We start from the raw sequence: 24,731 nt of genomic DNA on the forward strand, positions 1-24,731 counted from the left end.
TGTCATAGCTCTTAAGACTTTGATGCATCAACTTGAAGTCTATGCATAATATATCTACATATTTTTAATATTTTTGCCTAATGTCTATTTTAAAGATTTTATTTTTTCCTTTTTTTCCCCAAAGCCCCCCAGCACATAGTTGCATATTTTTAGTTGTGGGTCCTTCTGGTTGTGGCATGTCAGATGCTTGCCTCAGCATGGCTTGATGAGCAATGCTATGTCCACACCCAGGATCCAAACCGACAAAACCCTGGGCGGCCGAAGCAGAGTGCAGAACTTAACCACTCGGCCACGGGACCAGCCCCCTAATGTCTATTTTTTTTTTTTTTTTTGAGGAAGATCAGCCCTGAGCTAACATCTGCTGCCAATCCTCCTCTTTTTGCTGAGGAAGACTGGCCCTGAGCTAACATCCATGCCCATCTTCCTCTACTTTATATGTGGGACGCCTGCTACAGCATGGCTTGACAAGCGGTGTGTAGGTCCGCACCCAGGATCCGAACTGGTGAACCCTGGGCCGCTGAAGCGGAACGTGCAAACTTAACAGCCATGCCACCAGGCTAGCCCCTCTAATGTCTACTTTAAAGGTTAAGCAGATACTCCTTTGAGGTGACAACACTCAAGTCAAAAGAACCTCAAGAATAAAAGGCTTTGAAAGCAAAGCCAAATCAAGAGAACGATAAACACAAAATTCTGGAGAACAGAAAAGGAATGACTGAAGAGGAGGGGACACACAGGTGGCTTCAACAGCATTAATAATTTCTTAAGTTGGGTGGTGAATTCACATGTTCATTTTATTATACTTCATAATAATGCTATTTATTATATTCATTATCAGCTTTATAACTTAACATTCGTATACATTAAAATTATCTTTTTGGGGGGGCCAGCCCCATGGTGTAGTAGTTAAGTTTGGCACACTCTGCTTCCACGGCCAGGGTTCACTGGTGCAGATCCCAGGTGCACACTACTCATTAGCCATGCTGTGGCAGTGACCCACATACAAAGTGGAGGAAGACTGGCACAGATGTTAGCTTAGGGCTAATCTTCCTTAAGCAAAAAAAAAAAAAAAAATAGGAAGATTGGCAGGAGATGTTAGCTCAGGGTAATCTTCCTCACCCCATCCCTGCCAAAAAAAGTATCTTTTTATCGGTATATAATAAAAAAGAAAGAGACAATATCAAGGCCGGGGGGGGGGGGGGGGGGGGGGGGGGGGGGGGGATGGGAGCAAAGCCAAGAAAAAGTTGCTTCCATTGCTCCTAAAAACATAATGAGATCCTGTTAGCCAGGGCATGCAGAAGGTCAGGAGCTTAAAAGACAGGAAGAGAGCCGGGCCAATGAAGCCACACAGGAGTCATTTTTCAAACTAATTCTTCATCATACCAAACCTTGCCCCTTGCCACATTTAGGCTGCCTTTTGGCAAAAGACCTAACCCAGTCTGAGTTTAGAGAGACAGCTTGAGACCATCTATACTGCAATTAATCTGCTCTCAATTCTGCCTTCCATTTTATGTATGGCAAAATGACAAGGACAAAGAAGCTTATATAATCATTAAAGCGACAATTGAGTTCCAAGGGCCTCAATTCACTGTGTTACATCAAGCAAAGCTAAAAGTACATTTTCAGGGTCACATCCATGCAGTTTCTCTCTTCTATGCTTGCTGTGATATTTCTAGAGAAAGGAAGAAATTCTTTCTTCCCATAAAGGAGAAGCAATGGCCTCAGGAAACACTGATACACAAGTCTTGTTATCCTTGCCTGCCAGATCTCACTTGCCAGGACTCAAAGGGTCACCAACTCTGCAGCTCCCAATTGACTCTCTATGTTAGGAGTTTGTGACATGGACTACTTGCATCTGTCTCATCCCTTTATATAGCTTTCTCTCTTGAAAGAGCACACTCACAAGGCATAACAGAAGAAAAAAGTCTAAGTTTGCAAGACAGAAATCTCCAAAAGCTAATGCAATATGTCTGAGCATAACGGGGTTTAGATTCTGCCCACCCAGGCTCCTTTTAACTCTGACAATTCTTCATTTCCCATATTTACCTTTTAGATCTCTATCTCTGCCTACCAATGTTTCCTTCTCATTCCAAAAGCTCCCAAATCCCAGTCTTACCTTCTTACGCAGCTCTTGCCTTTCAGCTCCATTCTGGAATTTCTGAAAATTCTCATACCAGAAACCTGTCCAGCCCACTTGGCATATCAGAGCCTTCTAAAGCATACTTTATGCCTAAGGGAATCTTAAAGCACCTCACAAACATGGACTATAATTTAAGAACCCAAACTTCAACTACTGAGCAGAGAGAAGAGCTGGTTCCTAAAATAGGATTTAAAGATTCTTATAAAGAAGGTTTATAAAGGAAGCATATACACGAATTGTCAGAAGTGATTAACTCCGAAGAACTTAATTCCAAAGGACTTTCACTTTCTAAGTAACCATAGCTAGACTGTTTTAATTCTTAACAAATAATATTTCAGTTACTTTTGTAATTAGAAAAAAAATCACTCTAAATGGGAAAAGCCCACTGGATCAAAACTGTAGGTACCTAATAAAATACTAATAAAAATGTTCACTAAAATGCTAGGTGTAGTTAAAAAACTATCAGCTATGAAAAACATTTTTGGGACAATTGAGAAAAACTAAATATGGACTGAACATTATACGACATTAGAGAATTATTGTTGATTTTCCTAGTTATAATGGATAGCTAGGAAAATGTCTTCAACATTGAGATACATGCCACAGTACTTAAAATGTGAAGTAGAATGATGTCTGCAACCTACTTTAAAATGGTTGAACCAAAATAACAAGAATACACGGAAAGAAATTTAAAGACAAATCAAATATGGCAAAATGTTAACGGGTATGAGTGGTCACTTTACAATCCTTTCAACTTCTCTGTACAGACGGCCCTCCTTATCTGCGGGTTTCGCATCCTCAGATTCAACCAACCTCAGATCAAAATTTTGTAGATATGAGGAATTGAACTGAATCTGCACATGTGAAACCTGCAGATATGCAGGGCCAACTATATTCATTGCACTACATACATCATTTTACATAAGGGGTTTGAGTACCCACGAACTTTGGTATCTGTGGGGGTTCCTGGAACCAATTCCCTGCAGATACTGAGGAACGACTATATACTGGAGATTTTTTCATTCAAAAAAATTGAAGGAAAAATGCTACCTCAGTGTCACCATGAAATAAAAGGTTTATTTCCAGAGAATCTTAAAACTGGGATATATCCTGCTTTCGTGAGGTACTTAGAGTAGTCAAATTCAAAGAAACAGAAAGTAGAATGGTGGCTGCCAGCAGCTAGGGGAAGAGGAGAATGTGGAGAATGGGGACTTAGTGTTTAATGGGTACAGAGTTTCAGTTTTACAAGATGAAAAGAGTTCAGGAGATGGATGCTGGCAATGGTTGCACAACAATGTGAATGTACTGAATGCCACTGAATCATACATTTAAAAATGATCAAAATGGTAAATTTTGTTATATATATTTTACCACAATAAAAAAATAATAAATAAAAATTGTGAACACACATATAAATCCAGCATAAAAAAACACCTAAGATATACACTGGGTAGAATTTGCTAGGTTTCCTCTTAATCCCTTCTCACTCCTAGTCCAACTATTCTACTACCTTATCACCAATTACAAGATCATAGAAAAATCATAAACAGAGGAAGAATGAGAAACCAGACAGAATAAACTCAAACTTTTCCAACACCCATTTCTCCCTCACTTCCACCCTGCATTTCTGGGATGGGTACGAACACTTCTGTGCTAAGTGTAAAGCAGCACAGTGCCTCTGGATCTCACCTCTTCCTACTGTGCTCTGCACACCAATCCTCTAATTCTCACCATAAGCCGATGCTTTCTGTTCTTGTCCTCAAAAGGGAATTCCCTGGAGCGTGCTAATCCCCCCACTTCCCACACAAAAGGGTTTGCATCTACTTACCAAAATCTGCTAAGAAGACTTGCTGGTTTCCATACAGACCAATTTTTTTTTTCCTGTTCTATTTTGGAGTACTCCCCCTCCAGCTTCAGGTTTTCCCAACACCACCTAATTGCCATCTGGAGTGAAAAATCACTATTTTCCAGTAATCAGGAACATCACCCTACACAAGAGGCCTCAAGGGTTCATTCTATCAAAGCTTCAAAGTATTAATGCTGCTCCTTGATTCTAGCTAAGTAGCTGCCTGAAATACCTCTTGCTTCCTGAGCCCCGAAAGTAGCATGCCTTACCTTTGGTATCCTGCATGACAATCGAGCTATACTTCAAGAAGGTTATCAGTAGATTACTGGTCTGTACATCTGCATCCAGTGGGAGTTCCACAGAACTTATAACTGGAATAGAACACATGAAATACACTTAGCCTCTAACATATTCCCTCTAACACTTCTACCTACATAGTCAATTTGCCAGCAGGCAAGGAAATCACTAAATAAGCTTTTTCCACAACAGAGAGAGGACCAGTGCTTGTCATAAAACCTTTATCTACTCTTCCTAGGCCTCTAGAGCCCTTCCTACTCCCAAGATTAAGCCCAATTCCCTTCCCTCACATCTAGGAGGGCCAGTCTCCAGGAATCGAGCTTTTCTCCCAACATCCTAAGAATGGTATTTTGATTCCACTTCTAACCCCAAGTAACCCAAAAGGGTTCAGGGTCCTTCTTAAAGGCACTTTGATTTGTACCTAAGGGAAAGATTTGTACTGAATATAAATGAGCCCTGCTTTGATGAGTGTCCTGCTTAAAGTAAATGACAATTCATTCCTAAGAAGGAGAAATCTTGCTCAATTTTGAGAAAAAGCCTTTATTTAGGCTGGAAATACCCAAGATGGAAGGGAAAAAAGTTAACACAAAACTATACTCAAATTCTAATCCTTAATCTCTTCCCTTCTGAAGGAGAACCTGAAAAGGAATATCAGGCTGAAAACGAGTGGACATTATTGATTGGGACACCCTGGGAACTGAATTTTTTAAACCCAGCCACTTGTTTCCAAGAGAAACTATGCCTTGCCCCCACGCTCTGAGCTACAGTCCTAATGAACAATGAGGGACCAGACTAGGGCTGATCCACACAGAACAGTCTTAATGTAGCTTTCTCAAGTTTCTAAGACCTTAAATTACACTTAGACATCCTGTTAACCACTTTTACACTGTCTAAGACATAATATATAAGCAAAATGAGGTTCATGGTGGCCCAGACAAACGAGAGAATCTACAGCTTTCTGCTGTATTTTCACCCATTAAGACTCAGCTGAGTTTCGGATATCACTCATAATATGTATTCATAACCATAATGGATCTCTCTGGAGTTATTACGATATATGCTGAGAACACTTATTAACAATGGGAAACATTTGCATATTATGGATCCATAATACACAGCAAGCACAGCAAAAAGCCTTATGAGAATAAATTAGCACGCCCAACCCTTGGCTGTTTTCCCACAGTTCAGCCTCCAAGAACTAATAAAAGACAAATATATTTTTATGTTGAAATACTAAAAGGTCTTAATTCATGTTACGGGTTAATAACCTGAGACCGTCATTTCAAACTACAGCCTATTTTGAAGCTCAGAACCCATAATCGTTCCTTTGTCCGATACAAAGAGGCATCCAATTGGTAAGTGGGACTTTTTTTCCCCACTCACAATGCAGTAATAACTGGAAAACTATCTTATATAATATGCAGAAATATAGAAGTATATGTATTTTTAGTTTACCAGAAGGTTCTTTCATGCCAAGGCTGAGTTGTCAAATGTCAAGTCTGAACTGAGAACAAATGTTACATCGAAACTGCTGCCTTTTAAAAATAATGGCTCCAGTGACATACCTTTAAATATCACTGCGCTACTGAGCACCACTATAATTAAAAACCAAAATCTGAAAACAAGGTTATAAAACTTAGGACCCCTACAGAAAGGAAATGAGTTAGGAGAGAGGAAAAAGAGCAAAATAGGATAGAATAAAATCCCTCACAAAATAAAATCTCCTTCCTAAGGAACAGTTATTCCTTGATCTTCGGCTTCATAATTCTTCCCAGCATAATTCTTTGTCAAAGAAGACAGTCATTTGAAAGTGGGCTGACTCCATCTTCCCACTAGAAAAAATAAAAGCTCACTAGTTGTACGTAAGTAAGCACAAATCCTGCCATTGCATAATCAAGAGTGTAGGCGGAAGTGTTCACAATGAACAGTTTGAAAGGCAGTTCTCTGGAGCATCCAAACCCCAGCATCACATGGAACTCATGGAATACACAGACATATATATGGCTTTTGGTATCCATGGTAACCAGGCAGGCTTCAACCTTAAAGAGAAAGAACAGTATTTCCATTGGATTATTCAGGGACCTGAATAAGCAGAGACAAGAAGGCAATCCTTACTACTTGCTCCTTGTCATTAATATATTTTGGAATTTGGCTTTCAATTCTAATCCAATTTGCTACCATAGACTTGAATGTCAATGGCATTTCCCTGTCATGCTTCTGTACCAATACTGCTTGTACTACGTTGAAATGCTACTGCCACAGGTGCTATATGAAAATTTAAAGCAGAGAAAGCAGATGAAAGATCAGTTCACATACAGAAAGTAAGGAGGCATAAAGAAAGGATCAGAGTTAGATTTACTGTACTTCTTTACCCAAAATGTGGTTAACATTTTAGGCAAAACATCAAGTATTAACGAAGATTATTTTTAGGTTAACACATTCCATCAAACACTCAGCTTACAACAGAACAACTCAGATGACACGAAGTTTGTTGGGCAAAATTCATAATTTCTTTTCTGTTACCTTTTTCTTACGTTCTAGCCATAAGATTTATAAAGTGGACATTTTTTTTATTTTTAGGGGGAGAAGGCTTAAATATCCACCAAACTCCAAGTTATAATACTCTCAAAGCTTGTTGTTTTCTAACTGGGAGTGGCTGGCAGACACAGAACAGTGAGTAAATCCCAGGTTCACTTTCTCATTCATTTATTCAACAAATATTCACTAAGCAACGACCATGCCAGACACTATGCTGGGCAGACAGTAGTGAACAAAATAAATGTAGTCCCTGCCTGATCCATGTCTTCGCTCTTAGTGTCAACTCTCACTATCCTTAGGCAAACCACTTATTTTTCTGGCCTCAATTCCCTCATTTGTCAAATGGTAACTTGAGATAATATTTCAGTGAGATATTCATAATGAAGATCTCATCTGAGCCTCACAAGTATCCTGCGAGTTTGGCAGGACAGGCATCACTGACCTCAAAGGTCCCTTTCAGATCTAGCTCTCCCTGGTTCTACCATTCCCTGAGGAGGAAAAGCTGGAGTTATGTAGCTTCTTACACAGAGAGAAGCACTTGACTATCTTTTCCCAAGTTTTCTTTGGAGCTTTGGGGTCCTAAAGGACAGTACCTCAAACAGTTGCTTAATTGAAAGAATTAACAACTGGTGTTCTTCATTTAGCACAGCTATGCCCACCCTGAAAGAGTCAAGATCATATTAATCAAGACAACAAAAGAGGTAGTGGGGTTACCATCAGAGGAGGGCGGAGTGGTCCCCAGTGGTGTGGCTGGGGTTGTCGGAGCAGGACTGACAGGGGTAGTCACCAAGCCCATTTCTGGATGACTCTGAAAAATAACACAGACAAACAAGAAAAGAGAGAAGTCAGTTCTGAGTATTCTCTACTTAATTTCCTTTCTAGTATTCCTAGCCTCGTGATTAGAGAGAAAGCTCACTGAGGAGGGACTGCTTCTACGTTTCGTTCTCATGAGTACCTGATTTATTACTGATGCTTGCCAACTCTAATAAGAAGCTCTGTGGGCTACTTTTCTTTAAGCATCTAAGTTCCCATTACATAAGTTTTTCTGCAGAACCACACAAATAAAAAACTGGGGTAAACAAATTGAGAGCATTATTCTACCAAAAAAGGGCATTTGCAGTCCTATCCGAACCTAGGAAGAGACTATTCTCTCAGATCAATAGACTGTTCTGATGACCACATAGTTGACTAATAAATGCAGGTGAGCCAAGGGATAACAGGTATTATTTTAAAATCTATGCAAATGGCAGCCTTCCTGTTCCACAACAAATAAGAATGTATAGGGTGGGGAGGCAGAGACAAGGGGGAGATATCCATTGGGTCTGAATGACAGCTACTCTCTTCTTCCCCAAAAGCTTTACCAGCATTTTACCTTCCGCACTACTTCCTTTAAAATCAACTACAGAATTCAGAGAGCAGACAAAGAACACAGAATAGTGGATAAAGTCTCCTATGTTATTTGTCATGAAAAATAAGTGTCCTTGTAGGCAGACCCCAAACCAGCGCATTGCCTTTTAAGCATGATCTTATTTTTTTGTTAAAACTTAATCAGTGGATTCCATACACATTTGCCCTTGGAGAAAAAAGCGTAAGCAAGCTCTCCTTTAAAAGAAATCTACATACATATTTTAAACAGTCTGACTTTAAGATAAAAACACCATCAATTTTTTAAGACAGCTTTCACAGATAGCACTTGAGTTCTCAGTCTATTTTAGTCCCTTCAGTACGAACTACAGAAGAGATCCCTTAGGCAAGCGACCCAGCACTCAGCATTCTACAACTTTCTGCTTTTAGCATTTGCAGTCATTTTTTCTGTTAACAGCCAACCTGATGCTGGACAGGATATTTTTTACTTTTCTTCTCTGGAAATTGGTGAGATCATAAGATAAGTAACCTGGCTTATTTTATCTCTGGTTGTAACTCGATAGTGGTTTAGAAAGCAGAAAGCCTGATATAAAAAATCCATATGATCCCAAAAAACCCATATGGGCAGACAATACCAAGGGATTTCCAGAAAGCTAAATGAAGTAATTTAAACTCATTTGGGTTAATAGAATCAGTAAACTAGTCAAAACCATTAACTTTGCATGTTATCAGGCCCACTTCAGCACCAGATGGAATCATATATATTGGAGGATAGCATGAAGCAAAGACGATTGATGCAACTCTTTGTTACCAGTTACCAACACAAAGCATGTTTAAACAGGCACAGCCAGACAGGTTTTTCAACGGAGTGAATCTGTATGAAATTTAGGGAGAAAAACGATTAGAGTTTTTAATATAACCAACCTGGGCTAACACTGTGATGAAGTTGCGATTTAAATGAACAGCTTCATAAAGTGCCAGAAGGATGGCCTCATTGGTTCTAAAGAAAGAGGACAAATTAGAGCAGCTCTTATAGTGGAGGAGTAAAAACAGTACAACCATCAAGATAAGATTTCACTCCAGTTCCTCATTATCAATCCTTTTAAGTTTCTAATGTCCCCTAGATTTCCTTTTGGGCTTATGTAAAGACATAGGCAAAGAGTCAGGGTCTTAACTTTAATTCCCTAGGACTAGTTCTTATCTACTTTATTCACTATCTTCCCTCTCACTTTCCCCTCCTAATCCAGTTAAGTCCTTAACTGGCTCAGATACCCAGCCTTCTTTCATTTCATTCCAGAGACAACTGGGAACAGTTTTTCAGGTTCTTGGGGCTCAATACATATGACCAAAGTAGGGGTTTCTGAGGGTCCATTATTGTTTAAAACCCAAGAAACATTTGATAAATCACCAAAAAAAGTTTGAATCTGTAACAGATTAGCGGGGCCGGCCCTGTGGCTGAGCGGGTAAGTTTGCGTGCTCCCCTTTGGTGGCCCAGGGCTTCACTGGTTCAGATCCTGGGCGCGGACATGGCACCGCTCATCAGGCCATGCTGAGGCAGTGTCCCACATGCCACAACTAGAAGGACTCACGGCTAAAGATATGTAACTATGTACCGGGGGGCTTTGGGGAGAAAAAAGGAAAAATAAAATCTTTAAAAAAAAAGATTAGCAAGAGGTAACATTTCACATTCTCATATCTAGCCAGAGAGCCCACACTAAAGTTAAAGTCACTGAACAAGAATGTTAGGCACTTACTGTACTGAAATTTTCTCATGGGCATCTGCTATGAACATGCTGCCCACCTGTGGAAGAAAAGGGGAATTGCAGACTTACAGCAAGGAAATGCTGAGAGGAGATCTGTGCCATGAAGCCTTTAATTAGTGAAAAAACAAGCTGCTTGCAGCCCAAGGGAAGTTAGAACTCTGGCCCACCAGTCTCACACACCAAAATCAGCCCACTTTGAAGATCTTAAAAGAATCATAAATAATGAATGAAATAATAAGAACTCCACTAAATCGTCTTTCCTTAAAGAGACTTAAAAAAAACAATCCCAAGGGTCGGCCCCATGGCCTAGGGGTTAAGTTCGCGCACTCCGCTTCAGCGGCCCAGGGTTTCGATGGTTCGGATCCTGAGCATGGACATGGCACCACTCATCAAGCCATGCTGAGGTGGCATCCCACATAGCACAACTGGAAGGACCCACAACTAAAAATATACAACTATGTACCAGGGGACTTTGGGGAGAAAAAGTAAAAATAAAATCTTTAAAAAAACCAACAATCCCAGCACTTTCGTCCAGCTTTCCTTTTCAATGTGTAAGGTTTAGTAACCACTGACAGCAAGTAAATATTAACCTAGACATCCTCCTCACTCTGCATCTTTCCTGGAAGTTGCTTATCTGAAGTCAGAAACTAACTCGTGAAGAACATCACAGAAAGCAGGCTGATTTCAACCAACACAGAGCCATCTTCAGGGGAATATCTGGGTTTCAGACCAGAACTGTCTATGTAAGACACATTGTCCATCTTTCAGATCACAAAATCTTTAGTTTGTATCCTAGGCAGGGCAGCCAAATAAGTAAACAGAGTAGGTCGCCTCCAATATGTGTGATATCAGAGGCACTGAAAAAGATGTCCATTCCTCTAAAAATGCTTACACCTGCTTACTGATGCCCAAAACTATGCAGCTGGAGCTTCACTTGTTTGTTAGAAAACTTCTTCTTGGCTGAAAGGCAAAGATCCCTAGGAACAATATAATCATAGTTAATTCATTTAACCAAACACCAATACAGCACTCACACTGTTCTGACTTCTGAGAAACTTTACTCACTTATGCTTCAGAGTTAATCAATTCCTTTCCTGAAAGTAGGCTCTGAGAAAGAAAAAGGAAGAAGGCATAGACATTGGGGGGAAAAAACCTGCCTTTTTGTGGGATAGAGGGATGGCCATTTCTTGCAATGAACTCAAAAACTCTCTTGCCCTAGGGCTGATTACTTGAATACTAACGCCCAAAAAAAAAGACTTTCTGAGTCTGCCTAGATTCTAAGACCTGTTAGATTTATCTCTTAAAAATTAGTTTCATATTATCTGGTCCAAAATGCCTATAGTGCCAAGGTTGAGAAACCTTGCTCAGAAGTCTTGCAAACTGGACCAATAACTTTCCTAAACCATGGACCTCTCAGCCCATTAAGCCTTTAGAGAAGTGGCTCAGATCCACTGCACCAATCTCTCAACTTCAGGACCAGCTATGAGGGATGAAGTGGCCACAGCAGACAGCCAAAGAGCACTCGGGGTTGGACTCAGATCTAAACTCTCCTACTCTGTGTGCCACAGGGTCAGTCCTCAGAGTCAACTTTTTAGGAAGCAAAAGTCTGACTTACTATGTACTTTTTTTTTTTTTTAGCCTTTAAAATCTGAGTTAATTAACTTGAAAAAATCAGTCCCAGAGAATCCAAAGCTCTCCTTTTTCCATCTCACTTGGGTTTGGAAATCACTAGAAGAGATAGAGCTCTCAAAAAAATCCGCTCTGAGCATCTTCTCTCCCCTCATCATGCCATCACCTCAAATATCTGAACTTCTCAGTCCAGATTTGTCTACCCCTACAGACCTCTTACATTTCTAAGCAGGAGAGAAAAAAACAAGTAGGACTTACCATATTTGTTAAAGCAGAGAAAAAACCACTCTGGTGTTCTTCTTCCTTGTCTTTATACTGCCTGAACAAAAATAACTAAATTCAACTTTAGTATTATTTATCAAGTATGTCTCTGTCCTTGGCATTCTAGGTAATCAGGGCAGGACACACATAGAATTCACTGACTCCAGAAAACAAAAGCATTATGACAAACCATCCACTGGAGTTTCCCCTGCAACCTAAGAGGCACACATCTGCTCTTGAGTGTGTACCAATATGCCTGGCTACTTTGGGAAAGACTTAGAAAGTAAGCTGCAAAAGTGTGACACTGCTCTAACATATGGCTGATCCAGTTATTTCCCAAACAGACTATTACTTGAAAAGTGTGACAGTGAAATTACTTTAAGGCTGTAACGTGAAAATCTTGTTTGTTTTTGAATGAAGATGAGGGAAATTTGTGAGCTAAACTATTTGTGGAGATGGAACAGATTTGAAATTCCAACCCCCAATTGTGTGTAAGGAAAGTCCAGAGAGGAGCAAGAAAGATCCTGTCTGGCCATTGCCAGAATTAGGGATACTTCTAGTTTCCATTCACTGAATACCAGATCATTCTTCATCCACAGCAAGAGGGAAAGCAAGCATCAATAGAGCCCCTAGAACAGACAGGGACTCTGGGAAATTGTAGTTTACTCCTGATGAAAAAGAAGCATCTGTCAAAACTAGAGCTAATTCAGTATGTTTCCTCCTTTTATTTATTTTTTTAAGTGTACAAAAAAGCAGTGTTTCACAACCTTTTTCTCATAGAAAATGATATCTGTATGATACACTGGGCTAAATAGAAGAGCCTGCTTTGTAGCTGGAAAACTAGTTAAAATGCTCTGCAATAAATACAAAAAATTTGCAAAAGAATGTACCTAATTGCTTAAAGAAAAGATAGACACTAATCTGTTAGCTACATTTCCCCTGGTGTCAGAAACAACCCCTGCTAAAGCCATTAAGTCGAGGTACAGCAAATACATCTGCCAGCAGCTATACCGCTGAATACTCTCTTAGGATAGGTAAGGGAAGTCCACCCAAGAATTCTAACAAACCTGTTTGCTACTCAACCAATTCAAACGAAAATTAGACCCTTCTCAATCTGGTGAGGTGGACTTACCTGTTGTACTCAGATAAAGCCTGAGCAATTACAAGCCCCATTCCCTAGAAAGAAAAAAGACAGCACAAGTGAAATAAGAGGCTGGTGGCTATGCTCCGACTAGGCCAGGGTAAAAACTAATTTACACCCCCCACCGTCCAAGGCCAAGAGGTTCTACCTGATAGTTGGCAACAAGAACAGAAATTCTGAGAGGCATTCTCAAAGCATCAAAAGGAACCTCTTTGGAAAGATTTTTATGATCTAATTATCTTACTTAACGTTACTTAATAGAGTAACAAGAAGTGAAAGAGACCAGCCCAGATCACTGACAATTTCACTGGGATCATTTTCACCTCAAAAGAGAAGAGTGAGTTAGAACTTTCTAACAAAAATGTCTCAGATGTCTCTAAAACAGCCACAATAAAAATGACAATGAGTCTCATGATAAATGAAGGTGCATATAGTGATTTCCTCTTTCAGGCCACAGGAAAACAGGAGTGTAGCAGGAAGAAGCATCCAATAAACATTAAAGTGACTTATCAACTTTCCCTCTAGAACCTGCTAAGCATAACACAAAGATCAATTAAGGCCACAAGGATGAATCATGTGTGCTTTTTTTTCATAAGGGAAATTAGAAGAATGAAGAGGGCAAGATGGAAAGACAATAAAGCCAGACACCTGGTCATCTTCTTCCTCCCTATATGCAAAGGTCACATGTTATTTCCCAAACTTTCAAGGACTTATATAGCAGATATATATTATCCTCCATGTTTCAGCTTCACTAACTCAGACTATAAATACCATCTGGCTAGTTCTACAAGAGGGAATTTCCCATCATTTAGTCATCTAAGCCTACTTTTTTTTTTTCCAGTTTTATTGACGTATAATTGACATATAAAATTGTAAGACATTTAAATCATTGTGGGGATCTGATATACTATCTAAGCCTTCTTATTCTTGAAAATGTAACTTATCGACTCTGTAGGATAATCAATCTCAGCACACTAGAACATGAAATATAACCAACCATTTCATCATGATTAGCAAGTAATGTCCCCTCAAACCTTTCTTTCATGACAAGAAGATAAAAAAACAGTAAGACAGTACATTGATGCTTCTAAAAAGAAATATTGATTTCCTCTTTATAGCCAGATGAAATTAACGCAATAGTTCTGCTCTCTGTTCTAAATATCCACTGAAAGTAAGGCCACCAAATGCAAGTAATTAAAACAATACACAAGGATCCAGATACTCACATTGAGCGTAGCCTCATCATCCACAATAGATAGCTTCACAATATAAGGATTCACAGACTGTTAAACAAGAGAAGAGACTCAACGTGAGTGTGACTACTTAGGAACCCACGAGCAGGGCTGGCCCAGTGGCGCAGCAGTTAAGTTCACACACCCAGGCACAGACCTACACACCACTTACCAAGCCAAGCTGTGGCAGGTGTACCACATATAAAAAATGGAGGAAGATGGGCACAAATGTTAGCCCAGGGCTAACTTCCTCAAAAAAAAAAAAAGAGCCCACTAGCTATTTAACAAACTGTTAACAAAAATGCTTCTATAAGGCCCTTTCTCTATAGCAGTACTCCTAATATCCAGGCCCAACCCATCTTGCCAGCTGACTCCTCCCATTTCTAGTAAATCTCTCCATGTGGATGGGCATTCACCAAGCACATACATGCATAAACACATACACACAAGTTTTGTTCTATCTGCATTTTCCTCTAGGCTGAATCAGCTCAGGCCTGTCTGCCCCTTCTCCCATCTTTCTTTCTTTCTTTGTTTCCAAGAAGTAAGTGAACACTCTACAAAACTCACTTTCTCCTATCCTGCCAATAATTTACTGAGTCCATAGGGACAGCTGTCTTTTGGAACCATAAAAGCTTCTTTCCCATAAGGCACATATTTATAAGTTGCTAACTTACATTCTCATCCGAAAGGCTCCATAACCATTCCACAAACCATATGCAAGGACTGATTCACCCACCCGTAAAACAAAGCCACCTTGGGGGTGGAAAGTGGCAGCTGCTTAATAGTCAAAGAGGCCATTTATGGATCTGATACCTAAATAACACTGCAGGAGAACTGAAAGGAAGGATCTAATTACCCAAACGACAATCTGCTCAGGACACTGGGATTTAATGACTGTTCCACCACTTATAGCATTGGAAGATTTCTTGAGTTTTTCCAGATCCAATCTCAGCTGGGCAGAATATGGAAATAGACATATATTTAAACTCATTAAGCACTTGGGCCATCTCCTAAAAGTGAGATGAGAACCAATGACCTGCTCACCTTGAAAATATCCCACTCATGGTATGTTAGGAAAGACCTCATATAGACCAGGCACCAATTCTAACCCAAGGGAAGAAAGGAACAATAGTTCTTGGACTGGCAGTTTTTACAGCAACCAAGAAGACTCACTACTGGAAACTTGAAAACCCAACTAAAAGACTAACCCCCTACACAGACCTTATTTAATCAAGTTTCTGAGGGCATCTTTCGAATGTCAATTGGGAATAGAGAAAGAGACAGCTTTGCTTTGTTAACAGCCCAAACATTTATAAGGTTTTCTACAACACAACTCAAGGAAGTAAAATTCACTCCATTTGCCCCTTGATCTGACAGAGGAAGGCTCTCAACACTTCTTTCTATAACCAAGAGTCAAATCCTGCTGATGCTATAGACTTCAGACAAGATCCAATGCCAGTGGATCCTTGGAAAAGAAAATCAGCAGTATGCTGACCTAGAGATGCCTCCATGAAGAGAACACCACCACAAGGAGCAGGTCTCTGTTTCTTGGCACAATTTTTGAAAGTCCTAACTACTCACATTCCCAAAAGTACACTGTTTTAGGTAATAATAAGGATCATCTAATTACCGAGAACAGCCTATGCTTTAGCAGCAGCTGAGGAAAGCCAAGGCAGCTAAAAGCAAAGGTTTGAGTTCTAGCTCCTCTACTTATTATGTGTGACAAGTTAGGGACATTAATTTACCTAAGCTCAATCTCCTCATCTGTAAAATGGGAATAATATTTTCTTCCTTGGGGTTACTATGAGGCTTAAATGAAGTAAGACATGTAAAATCCTTAGCATAGCATTTAGCATATGGTACAGGCTCAATGTTTGGTAGCTATGTTTCTTCTCCTTTGACATTTCATCACATTTGAAAGAAGCTCTTTAGAGAAAAAAAAAAAGATACAGAAAAGGAACAACTTGCAACCGGACATAACAACCAATTTTGTAATTTCTGGGAAAAGTCATATTCAGGGCAGCAGTTGGGGACTGAGTCACTTCATCTCAGGAGACTTGGCCAACCTAGAAGGGTTAACACTGTGAAGAGGCGGAAGAAGATCTTAATGCTGTAAGAATTTCTGTTCTATCAGACACTGATTTTCCTTAACACTACACACCTGTTATGCTAGTCACATTTTTTTTAAAACTGCAGGCAATCTACTTTTCATCCACAAGACAGAATTACAAGCTCAGTGAGCCCTCACAGGTTCACTTTAACAGTGTCCTGCCTTCATTTGATCTAAATCATATTTATCATTTTTCATAGCTCTTCCCTAGTCCTTTTTTTTTTGCCTTCTCTTTCTTTCGATGAAATGACTAAAATGGAATACACTATTTGAAATGAGAAAGAATTATTTACATTTACTACATGACATCTTTTCCATCACTTCCATTCCTTAAGCCCAATACCTTATTTGCCTTCTCTGTGTTTTGCTGGGCACTCAGCCTCTCTGGTGACCTCTGCACCTTTCTAAAAAGGTTATGACTTAACCCACTGTTCAAGGGATCAATTATGGTGGTGGCTAGAATGTTGTTCTTCCCAGCACACAACCTGTTATACTAGTTTGCATAAAACTTTACCAGCTTTTGGTTTTGGTATGTTCATCTGGAATTCCTCATGTTCCTGTCAAAAACCTTCCTGCTCCACGGCCACTAAGCTTCCTTAATGGTTTCTGGTGAGTGACTTATATCAAAAGCTGCAAAGCCCAGATAAATTATGCCCACCAGCTTGCCCTTGCCTACTATATTAATTCTTCTGGGGCTTCTGACAGACTAGAGATGCACACCTCACTCCAGAAATTATTTTCTCCAGTTCCTTGGCCATGTCCAATTTTTCAGGCTGACATTTCAGAGCGCCCTACTGGGCTAGCTAGGGTTCAGTTCACATTTAGAGAAGCCAAGCCATTGCCTCAGAGTGGCCTGAATCCAGCAGAATGTTCCAAAAATATTCATTACTGATGATGGCACTCTCCTATCACATATAACTCAACTCTCTTTAACTGTCTTCAGCATTTTTCCTAAGCTATTTTTCTTGCTTTTGTAATAAGGCCCTAGAGGCTATTAACATATGACAGAGATCAAAATGGCTACTATGCCAACCCATCCAGATCACCAGTGAAACAGGTGTTGGTAATAAATTACATATTTATTAATAACTATACACACCATTCGTCAGTTCCTCCAAGACAAAGAAAGCGATCAGCTCCTGGGATTTATAACACATAAACATTGCTCCACATATCCCTGTCCCTCTTTAAGCATTCTTTTCTCACATCCTTCCCTTCTTCCACATCGCTCCTTATAAAAATAAGCTCTAGATTTTGTGTTACCTATTACTTTTGACCTGGCTAGGAATCACAGTAAAAATCACAAAGTGAAACTCCAGAAGCTCAGAAAAGAAAATGCTCCCTCCAGCTGGTCCATTTCTCATAGCACTGCTACTTAATAAGTGAAGAAAGTCAGGTTGCCTTGATGCAGCTCCTAATTTCTGGGTTCAGTTAAAGCACTCCTAGTGTCCAAGACTTAGTGCCAAATGCTCCCTATTCCTATAAAGCAATCCTCAGTGAGGCCCTTGGTCTTCCCTAAGTAGCCCCCTTCCTTTTCTGTGTATTCTGCCTTTTGAAAGGAATCAGAAAGACGTACCAACCCAAGTATAAATCTCTGAGTTCTGCTCTTCATCTCAAAAACCTATACATCTGTTCCTGATTAATTCAAGGGCAAAAAGAACTCCAGAATTAATATGGATAAGACTCTGTCTTCCAATCTCATTGAAATCAGAAAGAGGTCTCAGACCAACAGTAATACTTATACAAGTGGATTACATTAAGGAAATCCAATATATAAAAATCCAGTCTTTCAAAACAGATGCATTAGGTCAGTGGTTCTCAATCCCAGCTAGTCATCATATTCAACAGGAGATCTTAAAAAAAAAAAAAGAAAAAGAAAAAGAAAAAACAGCTTCCCAGGTCCACCCCCAGGAGATTCTGATTCAGTATGTCAAAAGTAAAGCCCAGAAATTTCTTTTTTTCAAAAGTTCCTAGGTGATTTTAATGATAAGCTGGGTTTGGGAACCACTACATTAAGGATGTTTACTCACTCTACTAGGATATTTACTCAGTCTATTAGAAGTTGCACCACAGGATTCCTTCGAACAGCTCTATCCTCCATGCCAGGCAAATGCCTAGTTTATCAAAACTAATCTATATACCATTTAGCAAGAACACGTCTTCTACATTAAGTAAAGTCCCCTAGGAGTGGTCATATTTAGGAAGATGATAGAAAGATAACTGTCCATTAAGGGGCCCATTTACCTCATATTTTCTGTAGTTCACCAGCAAAGCCAAGAGGACTACAGCATCATACCCATGCTCCCTACGACTTGGAGGGTGGGAGAGAATCTGTAACAAGAACCAGAAGATGCATGAGCATACTAACTCCTAGTTCCCAGGAATGCAGACAGAGACGATCCGAGGAAGTGGTTTACCCAAAAGAGAAAGAGATGACAAGGGAATCGACCTACCTGTAAAATTGCTTCAAATATGCTGTTGATCATTACATACTCCAGGATAGTGTTCTGGCTGATGTTATCTGTCACCTGAATGCAATAAAAGGCTTTTTAAAGTCTATAATGAGGCACTCTCATATCTCATGTCTATCTCCTCCCCTGGCATCTAAGAGAAACAGAAATGTTAAAACTTTCTACTAGATACCTAGTAGACCTTTCATAAGCACCCACAAAGTCACCAAAGCCTGAAAAGACAGACACCAGAAGGGTAGGAAATTAGCAAATTAAAACTTCCTAGGGGCTGGCCTGGCAGTGCAGCAGTTAAGTGCACACGTTCCACTTGCGGCCCGGGGTTCACTGGTTCGGATCCCTGGTATGGCCACGGACCGCTTGACAAGCCATGCTGTGGCAGGTGTCTCACATATAAAGTAGAGGAAGATGGGCATGGATGTTAGCTCAGGGCCAGTCTTCCTCAGCAAAAAGAGGAGGATTGGCAGCAGATGTTAGCTCAGGGCTAATCTTCCCCCCCAAAAAAAACTTCCTAAATCTTTGAACTTCTCATTGTTTCTCTCATATCCTCATTTGCTTAACAGCTTCTTGGCTTTCATTCCTCAAAGGCACAGAAAGAAGCTTATGATCCATAAGTCTTCAAGTGGTAGTAGGGAAAGGGAACTTGAAGTAAACAAACAATACCCCACCCTCCTCCCACTAGAAGTACAAGCCAGCTTCAAGCTATAAAATCAAAGTTAGAACAAATAAAAATATTCAGAACCACAAAAGCTGTTTCCAAATGAGACCTGATGAGAAGGATGAATCTGACAATCCAGAAGCGTGTAGTTTTCCAGGTATGGTACCTCTCAGGTGATAAATATCACATATCCTGCAGGTTAAAAAAGCAACTTCCAGGAAGCAAAAGCCCATGCAACTAACTTCCTTCTACACATTCAAACACAACAGAGTGATGTAATGCTCCAGAAGAGAATTTTTCTTCTCTTTTCCTTTCTAACTTTGGGCTCAAGTATTCAAATAAGCCTGCCCCTGCTGTTGAGTAACACCCTTAACAAAGACACATATAGATGGGACGCTTACAGTCACTAAGCAAAGGAGAAGTTTCAGACATAAACTCTTCAGACTTTCAGATCCTTCTGCACAAAGCAATGAATCCAAACTCTCCATCAAGTTCTAGGAAAGAGAACCATTAAGTATTAAACCATATCAAATAACATCTCCATTGTGTCTTTCTCCAACTGTTGGTTGTTATGCAGGGTTATGTGAACAACACACAATGAAGCATACACCTTGTAAGATTAAACAAGGAAAAGGAAGACTTCTGAGTACAGCTCTTTTGGAAAAACTGCTTTAAAACAACTGCACAGAACAATAAAGACTTCATTATTCTAACAAATGAATGTTTGCAGCCTGTCATCCTCATGTAAATCTTTTTGTAAAAGGTTAATAATAATGGTTAAAGTAAATAATAAATGTATAAATTAAAAACAATAATAAACCAATTAATTAAATAAAATTTAATTTAATTTAATTTAAAATAGTTAAATATGGTTAAGTTAAAGGCTAATAACAATGGTTACAGGGCCCAGCCCAGTGGCGCAGCAGTTAAGTTCGCAAGTTCCACTTCAGTGGCCTGGTGTTCGCCGGTTCAGATCCCGGGTGCGGACATGGCACCGCTTGACAAGCCATGCTATGGTAGGCGTCCCACATATAAAGTGGAGGAAGATGGGCACAGACGTTAGCTCAGGGCCAGTCTTCCCCAGCAAAAAGAGGAGGACTGGCAGTGGATGTTAGTTCAGGGTTAATCTTCCTCAACAACAACAAAATAATGGTTACATAACTAGGTAAGTTTCATTATTTGATAAAGAAAGTATATCACTTGATGCAGGCACACTGAACAAACAACAAAAAGACAGTATCACTACTGCCTATCACTGGCCATATGCACTATCCAGCAAAGCTAGCTTGTTTCCATCCTGGTGGATTCTACTAGTCAATGTGACTGGAGTTTGTCACTTGTACTAATAACCAGCTGTCAGACCCAATGTAATCGAAAGATGAAACCCTGGGGCTGGCCCCATGGCCGAGTGGTTAAGTTTGCGAGCTCCGCTTTGGCGGCCCAGGGTTTTGGTGGTTCGGATCCTGGGCACGGATCTAGCACTGCTTGTCAGGCCACGCTGAGGTGGCATCCCACATGCCACAACTAGAAGAACCCACAACTAAAATATACAACTGTGTACTAGGGGACTTTGGGAAGAAGAAGGAAAAATTTTTTTAAAAAATTAAATCTTTTTAAAAGAAAAGATGAAACTCTTAGATACTACAATGAAAGGAATAAGAAAAGAAATATTTTACATTGAATGAAGGAGAATGGATGGAAAATAAGGATTTAGGATGCTGGAATGTCAAGCAAAGGTTCAAAATAAGCTATTTGAGTTCAATTCAACAAATACGTAGTGACGGTCTACTGTACGCTAAATATTGTGCTTTAAAAAGTACAAGCGAGGGGCCGGCCCCGTGGCCCAGTGGTTAAGCTCGCACGCTCCGCTTCAGCAGCCCGGGGTTTTGTCAGTTTGAATCCCAGGCACGGACATGGCACCGCTCATCAGGCCATGCTGAGGCGGCGTCCCACATGCCACAACCAGAAGGACCCACAACTAAAAAAATATGCAACTATCTACTGGGGATTTGGGGGAGGACAAAAAAAGTTGGCAACAGTTGTTAGCTCAGGTGCCAATCTTTAAAAAAAAAATACAAGAGAAAAATAAGATAATGACCCTTGCTCTCAAAGTGTTTTTAGTCTAATGGGAGAGAAAAATAAATAAATTTTAATTTAATGGTTACTATGACAGAAATATACATGGAGTAAGGGAATTAGCTCAGAAGTCACCTATTGCAGGACTCCCCAGGAGTGGGTTATATTTTGAAAAATTAGTAGGAATTAATTAACACTTGAGGAAGAAAAGAATTCTAGACAGGCATTAGCATGATCAAAGACACATGAGGAATGAAACAACCCTAGCCATGGAGTTAGAATATAAGTAGTTTGTTATTATGGAATTATATTATAAAGACTGAGGCACAGTGGTGAGAGATGAGACTGGAGAAATAAACAGGGAGCATAATCATGAAAGTTTTATAAGGCTAACTAGGGAGTTTGGTCTTTATCCTGTTAGTGATAGGAAACTAATAAAGGGTTTTAAGCAGAAAAGATCTGAATGTAAGACACATCACTCTGGTGTCAGTGTAGATGACAGATTTAAAGATGGTAAGCATGGAGGGGGGGAGACAAATGAGAACTAATCTATCAATTTTCTGAGGACAGTTGCCATGTCTTATCTGCCTCTGTATCTCCAGTGCCTGGCACACAGGACACTAACAAACGTCTGTCAAAAGAATGAATGGGGGCAGCCCCATGGCCTAGTAGCTAACTTTGGCATGCTCCGCTTTGGTAGCCCAGGTTGGGTTTCCAGGCACAGACCTACACTGCTCCTTGGCAGCCACGTTGTGATGAAAATGTTCTGAAATTAACAGTAGTGATGGTTGTACAACACTGATGAAGATACTAAAAATGAGTGAATTAGACATTTTAAAAGGGTATGTGAATTATATATGAATAAAGCTGTTATTTTAAAAAAGTGTCAAACAGTAGAAATAATTCTGATAAAGTCATTGTGTTAAACAAGAAAGCTTAAAGTTCACAACTAAAGTTACCCTTGTATATTAATTTGTCATATGTAAATTCATAAATGTTTTTAAGAATGCATGACAGGGGCAGGCCACTTGGCTGAGTGGTTAAGTTCACGTGCTCCGCTTCCGCAGCCCAGGGTTTCACCGGTTTGGATCCTGGGCACAGACATGGCACTGCTCATCAAGTCATGCTGAGGCGGCATCCCACATGCCACAACTAGAAGGACCTACGACTAAAAATATACAACTATGTACCAGGGGCTTTGGGGGAGAAAAAGGAAAAATAAAATAAAATATTAAAAAAAAAATGTATGACAATATGATATTAATCATAAAATAAACTGCTCAGTCTTTATCCTGCAGGGAAAGGATGCCTCAACTCAAATTTGAATTTGAACTTTTCCTTTATTCAGACAAACCAAATCTGTAAAATAAACCTATTCAAATTCAAGGGCAAATTCAATCATCTACATCTATCTGAGTACATCCATATGAGGCCAAATCTTCTAGTACATCTAACTACATGCAGATGGTATCCATGAACAGCTGTCAGAAGCAGCCTTCCATAGGCACATCAGCAGCTTACGCCTCACCTTCATGCACAGCTCCGCCTTGTCAAAGCCCATCAGCATGTTGATAATGTCAAACCCAGAGGTAGACTTATTCTTTTGATGGACTCCTCGAATGAGTGCACACAAGGTCTGCAGAGATGAGAGAAAGAATTCTTTCTAGAGAGACACTCAAAATACAAAAGGTACTGGATGTGTAACCTCACACTGCAACCTCAAACCAGCTCCATATACAGCTGACATTCAGTTGCTCTATTACTCTGAGCTCCAAAACACAGTCTGAGTCTTAATATGTGCAAAATCCAGAAATTAAAAGAGGAAAAGCAACTGAAACTGTTGCAATCCTCTTTTTTTGTTGCTTTTTGGCCATTCTCTTTTTAGAAACTGCACTGCAGACAAAGACTGAAATGTGATATTCAAAAATAGAAAATGGGGCCAGCCCAGTGGCACAGCAGTTAAGTTCTCACGTCCAGCTTTGGCAGCCCAGGGTTCGCCGGTTTGAATCCCAGGTACAGACCTAGGCACCACTTGTCGAGCCACGCTGTGGCAGGTGTCCCACATATAAAGTAGAGGAAGATGGGCACAGATGTTAGCTCAGGGCCAGTCTTCCTCAGTAAAAGAGGAAGACTGGTGACAGACGTTAGCTCAGGGTTAATCTTCCTTAAAAAAAATTAAAAAATAAACAAAAAATAGTTCTTGAGTTTCAGTCATGGGAGTAGTGGAACTTTCCTTTATTTAAAATTAGTTTTAGGGGCCAGCCCTGTGGCCGAGTGGTTAAGTTTGCACGCTCTGCTTCAGTGGCCCAGGGTTTTGCCAGTTGGAATCCTGGGCATGGACATGGCACCACTCATCAAGCCATGCTGAGGTGGCGTCCCACATGCTACAACTAGAAGGACTCACAACTGAAAATACACAACTGTGTACCTGGGGGCTTTGGGGAGAAAAAGGAAAAATAAAATCTTTAAAATTAGTTTTAGTATTAACATAATAGTTTTTTATTTTGTTTTGTTTTGGTTATTTGAGGAAGATTAGCCCTGAGCTAACATCTGCTGCCAATCCTCCTCTTTTTTTGCTGAGGAAGACTGGCCCTGAGCTAACATCCATGCCCATCTTCCTCTACTTTATATGTGGGACACCTACCACAGCATGGTTTGCCAAGCGGTGCCATGTCCACACCCGGGATCCAAACCGGCAAACCCCAGGCCACCGAAGTGGAATGTGTGCACTTAACTGCTGCACCACCGGGCCAGCCCCTATAGTTTATAATTCTTAGTAATTATTTTTTAATAACTACAAAAGTTATTTAAGTCCCTATATGATAAAACAATCCTAAATTCATTACAATCCCCATCCACTGCTTACTAGCTATGTAAGCCTGGACAAATTAGGTAACTTCTCAGTGCCTCAGTTTTCTCATCTATAAAATAGGAATGATAATAATAGCACCCTTCTCACAGACATTGTGTCACAGACATTGTGAGGACTATGTGAATTAAGACTATAAATCACTTCGAATAGTCCCTGGAACTTTGTTAAAGCTCCAGGAATAGTGCCTGGAACTTTGTTAAAGCTCAATAACTATCAGCTATTAACAACAACAGTACTATATTTTTGTGGGTCATCAAGTAGGTTAATGTCAATTTATTTCTGCTGAACTAAAAACAGATTACAATTCATGCCCCACAGTGAGCCACTGCAATTACAGG

General features: G+C 40.0%; 1 protein-coding gene across 7 annotated transcripts in view; it reads right to left on the bottom strand.

The window, feature by feature from the left end:
• ARMH3 (armadillo like helical domain containing 3) overlaps positions 1 to 24,731 on the bottom strand; it is a 170,133-nt gene that overhangs the window by 125,805 nt on the left and 19,597 nt on the right. For all 7 annotated transcript variants that reach the window (XR_006887570.1, XM_046654251.1, XM_046654249.1 and 4 more), the window contains 11 exons: positions 23,050 to 23,157; positions 19,847 to 19,939; positions 18,773 to 18,847; positions 18,564 to 18,650; positions 14,204 to 14,260; positions 12,969 to 13,012; positions 11,834 to 11,894; positions 9,938 to 9,984; positions 9,108 to 9,183; positions 7,533 to 7,626; positions 4,253 to 4,354 (listed from right to left, as the gene is read on the bottom strand). Coding sequence is in view for 6 of the 7 variants with exons in the window: in XM_046654251.1 (XP_046510207.1) it covers positions 4,253 to 4,354; positions 7,533 to 7,626; positions 9,108 to 9,183; positions 9,938 to 9,984; positions 11,834 to 11,894; positions 12,969 to 13,012; positions 14,204 to 14,260; positions 18,564 to 18,650; positions 18,773 to 18,847; positions 19,847 to 19,939; positions 23,050 to 23,157 (844 nt within the window). In the remaining variant the exon portion in view is untranslated. The remainder of the gene's footprint in view (positions 1 to 4,252; positions 4,355 to 7,532; positions 7,627 to 9,107; positions 9,184 to 9,937; positions 9,985 to 11,833; positions 11,895 to 12,968; positions 13,013 to 14,203; positions 14,261 to 18,563; positions 18,651 to 18,772; positions 18,848 to 19,846; positions 19,940 to 23,049; positions 23,158 to 24,731) is intronic.

Source organism: Equus quagga, chromosome 2 (genome assembly GCF_021613505.1).
Source record: "Equus quagga isolate Etosha38 chromosome 2, UCLA_HA_Equagga_1.0, whole genome shotgun sequence".
In the NCBI taxonomy this organism is placed as follows: domain Eukaryota; kingdom Metazoa; phylum Chordata; class Mammalia; order Perissodactyla; family Equidae; genus Equus; species Equus quagga.